At 39.8% G+C, this 16,241-nt stretch overlaps 1 protein-coding gene across 1 annotated transcript; it reads right to left on the bottom strand.

The window, feature by feature from the left end:
• Positions 1–101: 101 nt before the first annotated feature.
• On the bottom strand, positions 102–15,837 carry PPP1R17 (protein phosphatase 1 regulatory subunit 17). The gene is made up of 5 exons (XM_067562444.1): positions 15,760–15,837; positions 9,550–9,652; positions 7,626–7,778; positions 6,987–7,148; positions 102–376 (listed from the first exon to the last, which is right to left on the bottom strand). The coding sequence occupies exons 2-5, from the start codon at positions 9,629–9,631 to the stop codon at positions 297–299; spliced, it is 477 nt and encodes a 158-aa protein (XP_067418545.1). The 5' UTR covers positions 9,632–9,652; positions 15,760–15,837; the 3' UTR covers positions 102–296.
• Positions 15,838–16,241: the final 404 nt, after the last annotated feature.

Raw genomic sequence — 16,241 nt, 5'->3', positions numbered from 1 at the left:
ACTTCAAATGGGATCAGTGTAGAAAAATTCTGTATGAATCAAGAGATTGGTCTAGATAGTACAAGAGATTTCTTCCAACCTTAACCAAGAGTCTTATTTACTTTTGTCTTTTCCACTTTTGTCTTTTCCAACGCTAGCCATGAAATCCATGAGTTACAGATAAGCATTTGGTGCTAGTTTAAATGCAGTGCATGGTTACAAAAATTATTTATAAAAAACAAATAGGCTTTTTTTATATGCTACCATTTGGTATTACCTGGAATTATTTACAATACTTTGGAGATATCATAATAATCTTAAATAAGGATTTTTTCTCCATCCTTCTCTTCATCTTCCACAATCACTGTCTGCTTTTCTTCTTTAAACAGGTTAGTACCTTAAACAGGGGAAAAATTAAAACAAAGAAAAAAATTGGTTGGGTTAACACATTCATTCTTTACAAAAATCCAATGCAGCGCCTGATTTTCCTATCCCTCCCAATTATTTAACACTAGTATAGCTCTGTCGATTTCAGTGGAGTTGCTTCTGATTTTATATTTGGATAATCAGGCCCCTAATATTTAGTAAACCTGAAACTCATGCCTGTAGTTAAAATTGGTAGTTAAAATGTTTGTAATTAAAATTATTGTACATTCTCACACACCGCTGATACCTGCACATTGTGGTTTATTCTATTAAATCTGTTGGACTGTTTGTAAAAAGTTTACTTGATAAAACAATGGACCTATTTGACCAAATAAATATTTTAGCTTATCTTGCTGTGTGTGGAAAATCTCTGTCTCACACACACAGTGTCACTTAGATTTTGCAAATTCAGATTCCAGAATGAGCAAATGTTGATGTTGCAAGACTTAACAGCTAGCTCCAACACTTCCTGTATCATCCCTACTGAAACTAATCTCATGGCAACAAGTTGCAAATATAAATAAAAATATAAACTTGGACCAACACTGAACAGGCTCCCATGCATTACTAAAGATATTGTACTAGTACAGGCAATATTGAGCTTTGTGAACTGAATCCGCATCAAAGAAATTCTGTCCTGTAAATGAAGACTAAGGATCATTTATAAAATCACACACCTGGCACCTTCATCTCCAGAACAGGAGATACATTCAAAGGAATTCTGCTTTCTGGTAAATTTGCCATTCCTTCCTCATTTTATCTTAACCCTGTAGTTAGAGATACAAGTGCAACCAATCCATTCATGGATAGGGGACCATGTGTGTTGCAGTAAGCAGCCCAAAGCATTTGATAAATTACTGTGGCATTCAAAATGCAAATCTTGCTGGAGCTATGCTTTCATTTAAAATATCTCTTGCCCTTAGTATGCTATGGATAAATGTATGGTCATCATTTGTAAGTGACATTAAAAAATAGTTAACAAGTACAAAACTAACCACATTAGGTTTTTGTGGTTTTTTTAAAAGTGCAAGTATGTGCCATCTATAGACATGAATCACTTTAGGAAAATGAAAGCTATTTCCATTTCCAAATAAATCAAATCAGCCAACATCTTGGACTTCTGCTGGCATAAAGGGAAGGAAATGGCCCAGATCTCCATCAATGGGAGTTTGACACCTAAATCCCTTCAAGGACCCAGGTCAGTGTAACCACAATTCTAGTGTAGCTTTCTCCCCCCTCCACAGCCACACATATGACCATAAATGATCTGCATCAGATTTGAAACCCTTTTTATCGCTATGCTCACTTAGCAACATATTCAGTTAAGGATTTCTGAAAAGCCCTTTGCAAATGCAGGTTTTGACAAGAAATTAATGTAAATATTAGTGTGAATATGGCTAAGCTGTTCCTGAAGAATGGATATTTGAGATAATTATAAAGCCACACTCTCAAGCCAAATATAACCTAGAGTCACCCTGAGGGAGCTGTAAGGTGCACCAGGGACCAGACTGGATCCAGGGGTAGAGATAAGCAGTTGACTTAAAGCCACTTTTGCCTCTCCCTACCCTTGGCAGGCTGTACACAGCATAGATCTGGCATGGACCTTGGCATCTGAAGCCTTTGATAGCCTAGTGTTGGGCTACAGATTTCTCATCAACATTAGGTTGTACTGTAAAATTCTGCTACTACTTCATATTTATTTATACACTCCTTAACAATTCAAAACTGCCTGCAGACATTAATGATAGTTAATCTATTAATCCTTAAAAGATGGCTGTGAAGCTGCCAAATGTTAGGATGCCCATTTTACAGATGGGAAAGCTGAGCCAGAGAGGCTCCTGCCTGGACACTAAATTAGTAAGCAGAGCCAAGATTAGCACACAGGTGTTCCTAAATCCCACATTCTGCACATTCAAGATAGACCACACTAGCTTGTGCTTTTGATCTACATACCACACTGCACCAGCATCTGGAGTCCCGCCAGGATAATTTCTTGTGACCACTTGCACCATTGCATTCTATTTGGGTGAGCATGTGGTTATACTATTAGTGAATGACAACAACCCCTTATAGCTGGACTGCCATTGTTGAACTCCAGCAGTCCCCAGCTCCATAGTCCTTGAAGACAATTTAGGCTGCTAGAAATAGCTGTGGCAGGTAGAACTGCTTCAAGCCTGGGGTAGTTTTGATGCTCCTCTAGTCTGGCTAGGAGCCCATTTGATTTTTCCTCATTGTTTTGTAACTCAGATAAGAACCAAGAAGCATTAGAGATAGGATTTATAGATCAACGCTCTAGACTTTAATTTTGTTTGTTATATAATATAAGCCTCCATTGCAGGCATGGGGCAGTCTGGAAACGATTCCGAGACAAATGGATAAAAATAAATGTCTGTATTTTTCTTCTGTGGAAAGTTGTTTGCTAGAGTTGAAATCTGGGTGGGTGACATTTATCTCCCTATCACCGTGTTACCAGTTTCCAGTATCAGCCATTCAATGTGTTTGAAGAAGTATACACCATTGTATTTCTAACTTACATAAAAGTTTAATTCTAATTTACCAGTTTCATCCAACCCTTTGAAACCCGTTTCCTTCCCCCAATAAAATCAGCTGATTGGTTAAAAACAGTACACAAACAAAGTCCGACCTGAATTCAAAGAATAGTAGTTTAGGTCAATTTAGGTCAATAAACTCTCCCCTTAATTCCTCACACCTTGAAAAGAATCCAGATCTGAAAAAAGCCTTTTTGTGTGGCATAGCTTCCTTTGCTCTATTTTCAGGCTTCATGAACTGCTTCATTATGGAGAGGGTTTTCAACACAGAAAGAAGGAAAATGATTTGGTTTGACAGAACAACTTGGCAGGTTAGAGCGCACTGACAGCAAACAGTAGGAGACTGACTTAAAGAGATTTGCTTGGCTTGAAGTCCTGGTTTCCCCTCAGCCTGTTTATGGAATATTTTAGCCACCATACCAAAGACAGTGGAAATAAAAAATACTGTGGTGGCCATTCATTGGTTTTTACTAGGACCGGGCAAAACAAACCAGTTCAGCTAAAATAAGGATTGAGTGGAACTATTTAACATGCCGGATTCCGTTGGTTGGTTTTTAACCTTTTCATTTTGGAAGGGTCATTTTTTAAATGATAGTCTATTATTTATTTGTATCACAGTAGCGCATAGTGTCCTCAGTCAGCAGTGGGGGGCCTCGATGTTCTAGGCATTAGGAACTTACATTCTAAATACACGAGACAGACAAAAGGTGGGAGCTCACGAGCAGAGGCACAGACACATCAATGATAAGTCACATAGGAGTTCTGCAGCTGATTTAACCCTAATCTCATAAATCCCAGTTCTGTGCTTTATCTTCTTGTGCACCACAAGATGATCCTTCCTCTCTATATTAGGAAAATGAAAACCAAAACTAGAATGACCTACAGTACAAGTTATTGAGAGAGCACTGTGAGTGTGTTACCTGGGCAGCACATCCCAGCAACAGCAATAAAAGAGCACTAGGGACAGAAAGGCCCTTTTATGTTTATTTGGTGCAAATATCCCTGCTAGGGCATTTCAGGTTTGAGCCTATAATTGAGATTTTATTTTGCACAGCTGTCCCACAAGACCTCATTTTATTTATTCTCTCTTTGCTGCCTTACTGGACTAGTCCTCAGCCACACTGAGTCACTCGTTCACTGCAAGCAATGTACCACTCCAGCCTACATCTATCAGCTTTCTGGATTCCGATATACAACCTGAAAAGAAAATATGCTTCCTTGAAAGGGGAGAGATTAAAACGTAGGCAAACAGGCCACTCCACCCGTGTCACAAGCACAGAATATGCCATAGGGATTATCATCTATGTTGTAGATGAGAGAGGCACTCTGCCGGAGAATTGTACCCACAGAAAGGCAGCTGGGAATGCTGTCTCAGGGAGGGGCAGTAACTAGCAGGCTACTGGGACTGAATTCATGGGGGATTAAGGGAGCCTTGTCATGCTGGTATAAAAATCAAACCTAGGGTGTGTTTCATGTTCTGTCAGTGGCCACATTCCTCAGAAATTGGATGCATACATTGTTTTTTGTTACACACTTGAAAGCCACTTTTTTACTTTCTTCTCGTGCGGTATTTTTTTGGCTGGCAAAGCCTCCTGAGATTATAATAAAGTGTGTCTACTACTGTATAACTTTCATTAACTTTTTCTATCATTTGCAAATTCTATCGGAATGAAAAAGTAGTCTTCTAGGGATAGAAATGGTAAAGATCTTTAAACTGCTTCTAGTCGCCCTATTTCTTACTAAAATGCTCATTAGAGCATTTAATGCAAGAGAGGTGAAGGTTAAATTAACAAAATTAATCCAAAATGAATTTGGATACCAAATGTTCATTCAGTCCTTGCTGCACCGTGTTATACCCGAGATTATATTTAATATAATGCTCAGAAAAAAGAAGTACATTGTTGTTTATTAAAAACAAGGACAAAATATTTTCAGCTTAATTTTAACCCCTCTGCCATGCTCTGTGCATATTATAACACCACCGAATACCTGCCACTTAAATAGCAATTTATGGGAAAGATTTCCTCTGCCCCACGCATTGTGGTCTCTCTATGCAGCTCCAGTGACATACAGGGGCTTCAAAAGCACTGCAAGTGGTCAGTGGACAGTTCCCTAGCATAGGAATAGTACAGAGCTGACAAAATTGGTTCCATGCGACCTTCCTCCCAAAGCATGGCACAGCAGGTGAGTCAGGGGTGGACTGGAAGGTACGGAACAGAATCAAACGATATATTTTCAAACTAGTAAGAGACAGTTAGTAACTTATTATAAATGCTTTGACAAATTTTGCCTCTGTTTCCGCTCTCAAAATGACTGCAAAGAGACTCTGCTTTTTCCCCAATTTATTAGTCTGAAATGATTTGCCAAATAATATCTCCCAATAATTCTTGGCCTGTACCCCTTGTTCATGAGCAGGTCATTATAAGTGCTTGATATTCAGCATTTGAAAATGAAGTGGCTATGACTGGAGAGATAGCACCTGGGCCCAGACCCTCAAAGGTATTTATGTGCCTAGCTCCTAATGAGTCCAATATTTACTTACATTTGCTTTTTTTTTTTCTCCCAAGCATGTTTATTAAAGTCTTTGAATGAAAGAAACACAAAAGAGCTTGCAGACATAATACAAGCAAATTCAAATTTAGGCCTTGATCCTGCAAGCCAGGGAACGCTTGATTTTAATGGGGTTGCACAGGTGTTAGGTCCTGATTGTGCAGAGCCATTTTTAGGACGTTGGTGGACTAGTTTTTTCTAATACTTGCCAGATTCTATGACCCGATCCTCCAAACATACCCATGCTCAGCTTTACCCACCAGAGCAGAGGCATTGATTTACCAGGGACTTCTCACAGGAGTAAAGCCATCCATGTGCGTGAATGTTTGCAAGATCTGGGCCTTAAGAAGGGCCAGATTTACAATGATTTTTAGGCACCTAAAGTTGCAGATAGGTGCCTAGTGAGATTTTCAAAAGCAACCTAAGCCCCATTCATTTCAATAGCAGTTTGTGACCCAAGAATCTCTAGATGCCACCTGGCAGAGGGCATAGGAGTTTAAAGGGTATAGGGATCCCCCGGGTTCACCAAAAGAATGTCATGTAAGGTCTGTAACTGAAAGCCTGTGTCACACTGCTCATCATAACCATACGTATGTATGGAGTAAGCATCCTGAGTAAGGAGGTATGTATATGTACTGAAAATGATGTTGTTAAGGTCTCTGACTAGGGACTTGTCACCAGAAAAGGGAAAAGCTGCTTTTCTTTCAGGCAAGAAAGGTTTATCTGTCTGTCTGTCTACACGTAAAAATCACATATTGTATCACAAGGGGCCTCTATCTATAGTCGGAGCTGAATGCGAATGAAAGATTGAGAAATCTTCAAAGAGAGGAAATTTACAGAAAGAAGTGAACCAGCAGGAGAGAACCCTGTTTACAAGTAAGGACAATTAACTTTTGGGGATATAACTAAGGGATGTGGAGATGCACCCTCATTCCTTCAGTCCGTGAGGGCAACCTGCCAGTGGGATTAATCTTATGAGAAGAGGTCTTAGCCAAACTGGTGAAAACCCTGGGGAAAGAACTTGGGGTAAGCTGTTTTATAGGAGATGGAGAAATACCTTGTTAGTTCAGCTTAGTTGCTAGAATACTTGTTATGATTTTGTTTCCTCATTTGTTTCCCGTATTCTCACTCTCGATCACTTGAATCTCTGTTCTTTGATAATAAATTTATTCTTCTTTCCACTGATATATATAAATGCTGTGTGTTAAGTGAAGCAGGGATTCTGAGTTGATGCTTACAAGCTGGGGTGTAGCATTCCTTCGGGAATAGCGGCTCCAGTTCTATGTGTGTTCAAAGGAACAGGGGTCGAGCACGCCAGAGGGATGCTTGCAGGACTTGGGGATTGGTGTGTGACTATCACTACTTGTACAAAAAGTCAGGTCTGTGGAGACAGATCAATTGTGTCCCTCACACTTTCAGAAGGAGTTCCTAAACCAACTGCCTTTTACTTTTTACCTTTGAAAGCTGTGCTAACTCTCTTACCTGGAATAAGGGGTGGGACGTGTATTGCAGGTGTATCTTTTCTCCTGGGTTTTTTCTGTTCCTGATCAGTGATCTGAGAGACTGAACTCACTTTACCCTTCTGTGGATTTTCTGCAATGTCACACCTTTTAAATAAATGTTCTGAAAAGTCTGAGAGGATGCCTGCAGGGAACAACACAAAATAAATGTTATTTAAGTCTTGTCTATGCTGATAAAAATTGCACCTCTTTGACTTAATATATTCAGGGTATGTTTACATGACAGTGGCACAACTACGGTGCTGGACCCGTGCCACTGTAGGGCCACAGTGTAAACACTTGCTCTAGTGAGGGAAGGGGCTTTTCCATCGATGTAGTTAGTCTGACGCCTCAAAAAGTGGTGGGTAGGTCAATGGAAGATTCTTCTGTCAACCTAGCAATGTCTACGCTGGGCCTTAATCAGCTTAACTATGTGTCTAGGGGTGTGAGTTTTTCATACATTTCACTTTTGAGAATCCTATTCTCCCACTTTCCCATAGGTAGGCACACAGAGATGTAGGAGAATCAAGGACAGATATATTTTATTCAATTCCTAGTGAATACAGGTAAACCAGGAATCATCAGAGGTTTGTCAGATTTCAATACTACTAAGCTGCATTACCTGGTATAGGTGGTGGAGTGTGTAAGGCGGGTGTATCTTTTCTCCTTGGCTTTTTCTGCTCTAGCTCACTGTTCTGGGAAGCCTGGACATTTTTACCCTTTCTTGGTTTCATTTTGAGGTCACACTTTTTAATCAACTGTTCTGAAAGATCATCTGCATAGAAAAAATAAGGAACACAGCTGATGGAAAATAATGAAGCAGCACAATTAAAGGAAGGACTCACTTTAGTAACAATACTTCCACCCTAGTTGGTCAAAACACTTAAAGTAAATTCACCTCTGCACAAAGGACACCTCAAGAGCCTTAATACCACTAAAAACAGGGGATTAGTGGGACTTAAGTGGTGCATATGTCTTGTGCTGGCCTTAGAGAATGAAACCTCACAATACCTCTGTGAAGAAGGGAAGAATTATACCCATTTTATAGGTAGGGTAAGACAGATGCTAAGGCTAATCTTTTCAGTCTTAGATGCCATATTTAGACACCTAAATAATAGGTCTAATTTGAAGAGGTCCTGAGTGCCCAGATTTCCAATTGACTTTGGTGGAATTACTCTGGACTTGTGCCAGTGTATATGGAAAGCCGAACTTGACCCAAAAGGTTCAGATAGCCTGGATACATTTTAGACAATTATCCAAATTTCTGGATGCCTAGGCAAGCTGAACAAATTGAGTCTTTTGAGGCTGACCCATCCCAAATAATATCAGACAAAGAAAAGCTTTGGTTTTTAAATTTGGCTTTGGTTGGATTTGTCAGCTTTTCTTCTCAGTTGGAGACTTTGCCTAACAAAAGTGGCCTGATTCTGATTTCAATTCCTATATTTCACACTATGATAATTCCATGGACTAGCAAAAGGAAGGATGACCTCAACATGATTAAGGCATTGCACTGGTACTCAGAAGTTTTGGATTCAATGCACAACTGTGCCACAGACTTCCCATGTGATCTTGGGATAAAATCATTTAATCCCATGTACGTCAGTTCCACACCTGTAAAATGGGGATAATAGTGCTTCCTTTCTCCCACCTTTTGTCAGTTTTGTCTGTTTAGGTTGTTAGTTCTTCAGAGGAGAGACTTTTTTAAATTTTCTGTATGTGCAACTCCTGCCACAAAAGAGTCCTGACCATGGCTGGGAACTCAGGTGCTGGCAGTGTGAAATCACAATCAGGGCTAAGATATCTTGATTGTGTGAGAGTAAAGCATGCTTGCAAAATTCTACTTGCTTGGAACAAATAAAATATCATTTGTATTTCATTATCACCACGGTAAGGGTAGACAAGCAGAGTTTTGTGCCTGGGTTAGTAAATCTTCATGCCAATTTTGGAAGGTTGGAATAAAGTAATAACCTGTGAAGCAGCGGGGGAGGAACATGAATATGCAAAAGGCACATCTTTCAAAGTCTTGAAAGCATCATATTTAGAAGTGTGTATGAGCAAAGATGCCTCTGGTACTCCCAGTGCAAAAGTTATGTAAAAAGTCAGTGCTAGAAAGGAAACAGCTTGTCAATAAAGGGAAAAAAAACTTTATAAAATTCTGTCCTATTATAGGCAAAAGGAATATTTGAAATCTTTTACTGAAATTGCACATAGAATATGCATGTAGGCAAGACTCAGATGTAACTTAGCTTCCAGTTTATTAATGTATAATTGATAAAAAGCACTTCTCTTTCTCTACCAGGGAAACAAATCTCCTTTCTTCTCTTCAATTAATTTCCCTCTAGAATGTCAGCTAATATTTATATGCAGGAAAAACACCCTTTGCCTGCCCATCTGGCATCAGATGTGCTACCAGAAGGCATAGTCTATCGGGTTTCACGAGAGCTCAGTTGTGTCTCTTGGAAAGAAAAAGCCAATGGACAGTACTTAATGATGTGAAGAAGACACCTCTCTAATTACAGTCACTGACATCCCACAATAACACTTACCTAAACAGTTGCAGTGTGAGTCTCGCTTGTCCAATCTGTCTTCTGGGATATCAAGTGGCTGCACGTACTCTGTTGACATCATTGAAAAAGTTTTCTCTTGAAGCTACATGAGCAAAATGCAGCGCATCATAAAACAGATATATGTATAGTCTACACCAATTGGCTCCTTCCATCCAGCCCTGGGAAGTTGCTGTTTTCAAAGTGATTTTTGCCATACAGCCACTGCTGGCCTGGCTGATCTTGGAGTGCCTGTGAGCTGTATGGCTTACTGCCTTCGGACACCCCCGACACACACACACACTCTCTCTCTCTCTCTCTCTCTCTGATGGATGCAAAACTGCATATTCTAAAGCAACATCTGCTGGCCTAAAAGAAAACGGGCCAGATGGGAGGGTTTGTAAACATGAATTTTGAAGGAAACTATTTAAAGGGACACAGTCAACTTGAAATGTAATATATAAGTTAAAAGTAGTTCCAGGTTCTATACCAGTCTCTTCGTCCCCCTACCTTTTGTTGCTGGTGTTAGTGTTAATGTATTTAGAGCCTCACCCAAAGATCAGAGCACCACTGTGCTAGGCACTGTAGATACATATGGTTTTTTCGGGGGGTGGGTTGGTGGTTTTACAGTAACATTTTCTTCTTTTTACAAATGATTTCATGTTGCTGCGAGAGACCCATGTTGACAGGGATAACTGACTAACAAATGGCCTGTACAGGGGAAACAGTGAAACTGACCATACAGGAAGCGCTGTCAAATGCACAAATTAAATACACTGGAAAAATAAAGAACAATTGTTTTTCGTTTTTGTTTTTCTTCTCTAATCCCTTTCAGCTATAGTTGCTGTTTGTAACAGCAGTAAAAACACAGAAAGAAATGTGACTTTTTCAAATCAATGGTGGGCCATTAACTAAAAAACTGGAAACCATACATAGGGGTGAGTGTGACCATTGAAACTTCACACTTTTGGAGAGCCCCTGTGATACTTCTGATGAGATCTTGCAAAGAGTTGTATGGCTGCTGATGATGAAGTTGGCCCTTCAACCTTTTGAGGTTGGCCACTGCTAGTCTCAATTTTAGAAAGCTGCAAAACCTTCGCAGGCAGCTTTGTGGCTTTGCAGACCAATAGAGATGAAGTGTAAAAATTTTCAAAGCATCTAGGTGCAATGGGACTTAGTATGGAAAGTCATGCACAGTTTATCTGCACATAAGTGTGTTTTCACAAAACAATAAAATAAAATCCTGACATCAAGGAAGTGAATTATTGAATAATGTTAAAAAATTCTAGCAAAGAAAAATGTGAAGATGATTAATACAAATCATTAATTTCCTCTCTGAAATGGAAGCAGACACTTTCTTGAGCTCATATTTTAGCATCTTGAATGCAGCTCTTCTTCAGCTGGACTACATGCTAAGACATTCTGCATTCTCTGCTTGACATCAATCACCTTTTAAGGAAATTCTTGTACATGATGGATTAAGGTAGATACGTATATAAAGATAATGGGCCACGTTCATCCATTATGCAATCCAGTGATTTTAGCAGAGTTATAGGAGGGATAAATTTGGCCCAATGTAAGACATTTTCTGAATGAATGCAGATTTTTGCATCAGAATTCGAATTCTGCAAGAATTTAGACTGAAACTTTTGCGTTGGAACAGTTACCTAGATTCTCATTCCTTGGGTTAGCGAAGGCTGAGATGGATGGGGGACCTGGTGAGGGGGGAGGAAAGAGGGAAATTCCACAACTGCTCTCTTTTAGCTGTTAATGAGTTCTAGTTTTAGGAGAGGGTTGTCTATTTGTCGCTAATTATGAAAGTACATGGCATAAAATTTTAATGGCTGACCTTATGGAGGGGAGGAGTGGGGAATGGCAGAGTAGATTGAAAAAAACCAGTAACTGGTAGATTACTAAAAGCCACCCATTTCCTTTATGGATCAGCTCACTTGCTGAGTCATAACCATATAATAGTTAAAAAATCCTTTGGGCTTTTTTATGTACAGGGAATGGAACAACATATGGACAGTAACTGGAACTTCTCCCCCACTAACACCGCCTGTGGTGTCAGTGCATTGCTAGATGGTCCCAGGCAAACACACCAAAAACCAGGCAATTCTTTTGGCCAGGAATTTGACTCACTGGACTACTTTATTAAAACTCCTTAAAATACGTATATAGATGTTCCAGATTCATCCTTTTACCACAAAGCAAACATCTACACATTCTACAAAAAACAAAAACAAAACAAAAACCACTCTCCTGGCAGTAACTAATTATTTTAATTGCCAGAATTGAAAGGTTTCAGTGCTGTATTTAAAATCATCTTCCACTGAAGGCAGTTTAATCCAGTTTTCAATTAAATAAGAGTATTTTAAATAGACGGGGCAAAGAAAGCAGGTTGTTTTTCTATCTAGCTTTGGTTTAGCTCAGGTTTTAACTTTAGGTCATAGAAAGTCTAGGGTTTAGAGTTAGATTCAAGAGTGCTGTTCTCACAGATTTCTGCCCAAAATGATGGCAATCTTGTAAAATCAACTCAGCCTGTGAACTTTTCACAATCCTAGACTGAAATCTCATGAGAAAAATCTATCTTTTTGGGATTTTCACCACATTTGAAACAAAATAATAATAAAAAGGACTTGGTCACATTTTGATTCTGTTGTGGGATTAATACTGTAAGGATTAGATTTATGAAGGGAGGGGAGGGTGGAATGTGTGTCAAATATGAAGAGTTCTTTAAATGAAATTTTAAGGTTTGGGGATTTTAGGTTTTATTACTAGCCTATTGCTGCTTTTATTAATGTTGCAAGTGTCACAGCATAAAGAAAGCCAAAAGTGTACCTGCATTTCTTAATCAACAATTGAGACAAACATACTGCAACAGCAGTTACTTTGCAAAATAAGTATAGCTAGGTCATTTGAGGCCTGGGTTTTAAAGACAGTCATGCATGATTGCATGTGCCCAAGTGCCTTGCCCATCTCCCTGACTGTACATACAAACTGAATATCTGAGCACGGAGTTGTCCAGCTAAGTGGCCAATGTGCCTGCTGAATTCTGCTATTTTTATGCTCAGTTGCACAGGCCCATCTGTGAAAATCAGGCCTGTAAGTTCAATTAAAATTATATATGCCTAAAACTGGTTGAGATTTTCTTTTACTATAACCACATAAGCATTAAAAAGTTGCATAAATAATAAATGACTGTTTAGTTGTCAGATGATACACCAATAAGTCTATTCTTAGCTATGTGACGACAGTTGCAATTCTTATTATTCTTAACAGAAGCTACATGTATAACCCCTGCTGAAATTGCAGACGACAATAGACATTAGTGTTTCACATAAGGGGGGGGGGGGGGGTGGGTGATTTATTACAAATTTTTACTGCAAGTTTTCCATATATATAGTGTAGATTTATAACGTATATATTGAACCCTTGCACGTTTTATCCAAGGTATGCCTTTTAATGGTTCAGAAGAACACACATCTCGGTACACAAGCAACCTGGATGATCTGTTCATCCAGGGAATGCTCTGATCCACTAAGCAATGTGGTCACCAAGAAAAATAAGCGCATGCAATATCTCCAGCATGCAACACTCCAGCATGCAATATCTAAGTAATCGCTGAAGAGACCTTTGAAACATTGGCATGGCTAAATAACATAAATAATAGCTGTTGAGAAGACTCTTTTGTTATATGGTGATAAGTAATGCAAGTTTAATATGAATATTTATTCTGCTAGTTAATAAAAATGTTACCATAGAAACAATTATAATGCAAGGTACTTACACTTCCCCATGACCCAGTGCGCTTAATTAAAAATATACACTTGCCAATAATTAAGATGAACTTTTCTATAGTATTTTAAAAGAAAATGCTATTGACTAATAACCCACAAATATTTTTCTTCTAGTTTTAATTATAATGTTCTGAGGCAAGGATAGGGATTGTTTACTGAGAGGGCTGTGTGCAGAATATTTTCTTGTTTGTTTCTCCCTTCTTAGCGCTCAAATTTCAATGGAAAGAAAACAGGGTAAGAGAGATTAAAGGCCTTATCACTCTCCTTACGGGAGTAATCGCTTCAAGGCACCCAATCCTGCTCCCACTGAAACCAATGGAAGACTCTTCACTGACTGCAATGGGAGCAGACTCAGGTCCTCTTATTTTGAGAGGACTGTTTGTGTGAGTCAGCTATGGCCAGCTATGGCCCTGCATTTAGAGGTGGGATTGCAGGTGTGCAAGGATGTGTTTGTGTGCATGTGAATGAGCAGTGCTTGTCTCTCTGCTTGATGCACTCCAGAGCTGTAAGTGGTAACGAGGACTAACTGATAGTGTGTTGCCCAATGTACAAATAAACGAAGGGCTGGATTTTAAAATCAAAGTCCCACTGGAGTAAGGGGCAAGACTTAGCGGCACTGCCCCAGTGACCAGGCATGAATCAGACTGGGTCGGGCTCCACTTAAAACATTGCAGCTGCATTGCTTAAGTGAAGGCTCTCCAATGCTGACTGGAGAACTTCCCCCGTTGGCGTAGTTCATCCACCTCCCTGAGAGGCAGTAGCTATGTTGGTGGGGGAAGCCCTCCTGTCGACACGGCGCTGTCTACACTGGGGTTAGGTTGATAGAATTATTCAAACATGTGGATTTTTCACACCCCTGTCCAACCTAGTCATAGCGAACTAGGTCTGCAGTGTAGCCCTGGTCGGTGACTTCCAGAGACAAAATTGGATGCTTCCACATGCCAAGAGGGAAGTAAGTTGTGCCAGCCTAGTTCTTCCCCCTCTCTGTTGACTCTGAGGTGCTGGCATCCGCATGAAGGGGTGGGGCAGGCAGACTTCCAACCCCTGCCCCTTCCCTGGCAGCTTCTCTCCGCCACCCCCAATCCCTTGGAGGCTCTTATGATGTGGGTAGCCCACATAGGACAGGGGGAATTGCCTTAGTCCCCCCCAATGGGAAAGCAAGAGGACTCAGTTATGACTAAGCCCTAAGAAAGAGCTGCAGGCTCACCTGTGCAGAGTGGATGTAAAATGCTGCCATTCTGGTACAGTAACATTTTACACCCATTATACACTCACTCAGGACAGCAGAAAATGACTATTCAAGGCAGCAGAGAATGGTCCATTCTCCTCTGATTAGAATCCAATATTTGATTTCATCACTAGAGAATGTGAACTATATGAGAACTATATCCCAGTTATATTCTGTCACCTGCACAAATCAGTCCTTGGGTAGTTTTTGGAATTAAGCACACAAGATTCGAATATGTGTGCCACGCACCAGGAGACTGCCTGCTTTTGTTCCATGAGTTCTCAAAGTGAAATTCTTCATTGGCAGTTGGATCACTGTGGTTTTATACCACCTCATCAAACTAACTTGCCTCTAGCTGAGCCCTGATAACATCATACAAGATTTCTACTCCAGAGTTAAAAGTTTCATTTCAATACTAGGTGATTGTTTTCAAAAATTCCCACCAACGTAGTCTGATTTTGTTCTTACAAAGCAGCCTTCAGATGTACCATCTCTATGAAACATAATACTGCCTGTGTTTAAAAGCCTGACTGTGCATTCTTTGTCCACCCTAGCCTCTGACTAATAACAGCTCCCTGTGTTGCACCTATCCTACAAAATTGATTTTGAACAGTTTGTCAAGTCCGTAGAAAGACTCGCACTGACTTCAGTGTGCTTTGGATCAGGCCCTGTAGTAGCAGCAGCTAAACTTGAATCAATGGATCAAAAGCAGAATACAGTTTCTGAGTTTCTGACAACAAAGTTGACAACAAAACCTTGCCTAATGAATTCCTCTAGGAGCAAAACATACCCTACACATGTCATTTCTTTTTAGTTGGCTAAAATCCTAATAATCTTTCATATTCTGTCAATTTGTACAATTTGTTCATGAAATAACGCTGCAATAAAAATAAATGGAAACATTTGTCTCTAAAGCTCTCCACCCTCCATCCCAGCTTTCCCATTCTCAGCTCAGTCCACCTCCAACTTTTACCATATGGTATCATATGTTTACTTCTTCTAAATCTAGCCTGTGGCATACTTGGCTTCCTGAACTTTACTGCTAGTTCAGCAGCAGTATAGATAATACAGTCTACATCAATGCAACTAGAAAATACCAAATGACTGTGACTAACTGTATCTTATAACACAAAATTTTTACTCAAGCAAAGGCAAAGTGCATGGCCAAAGTGCAGATGTACTTACCAACCGATGAAAGGATCTGGGAGGAGTGTGATACAGGGTCAGCGCTCGCTGAAGCAAGTACTTTCTTCACTGCTGCTGTGTGCTCCTGCACTCCTTATCTAGGGAGCAGCCACGGCTGTTGCTATGGTAATGCTTTGGTTCAAGGGTACTCTGGGGAGAAAAAAAAAGACTAACCTTTAGCTGGCACACTTAGATTTTGATGATGTGGTGGTTGCTGCTTTTTATTTTATTTTATTGTATTGGAATGTAGAAAAATAATAAATTCTAAAGAATTTTTTTTTTTTTTTTTAAATTAAGGTTAAACAACCTTTTATACTGGAGGGCAAAGAAAATGATCCAAACATTTTGCTGTGAGAATGAAAGGACTTAAACAGGAGATGGTCACTCTGAAAATGTACCAACTGGAGACAAAAAATCAGCGACACAGCAGCTAGGGCAGGAGTCAAAGAGGACACAGAAGAGAGAGTGCTAGACTGTTGTTG

This window comes from Emydura macquarii, unplaced genomic scaffold, assembly GCF_026122565.2.
Source record: "Emydura macquarii macquarii isolate MOO-44397 ecotype Brisbane River unplaced genomic scaffold, CSIRO-AGI_Emac_v2 contig_2432, whole genome shotgun sequence".
Lineage (NCBI taxonomy): Eukaryota > Metazoa > Chordata > Testudines > Chelidae > Emydura > Emydura macquarii.
The sequence above is the reverse complement of the archived record's forward strand: the minus strand, read 5'-3'. Positions and strand labels throughout refer to the sequence as shown.

Excerpts from the sequence above, each read along its gene's own strand:
- PPP1R17 (XM_067562444.1), bottom strand. The coding sequence starts at position 9,631 with ATGATGTCAACAGAGTACGTGCAGCCACTTGATATCCCAGAAGACAGA. Across the intron at positions 7,779-9,549 it reads CTCACACTGCAACTGTTTAG|ATGATCTTTCAGAACAGTTG; the intron begins GTAAGTGTTATT and ends TTTTCTATGCAG. Across the intron at positions 377-6,986 it reads CGTCCCACCCCTTATTCCAG|GTACTAACCTGTTTAAAGAA; the intron begins GTAAGAGAGTTA and ends CCCCTGTTTAAG.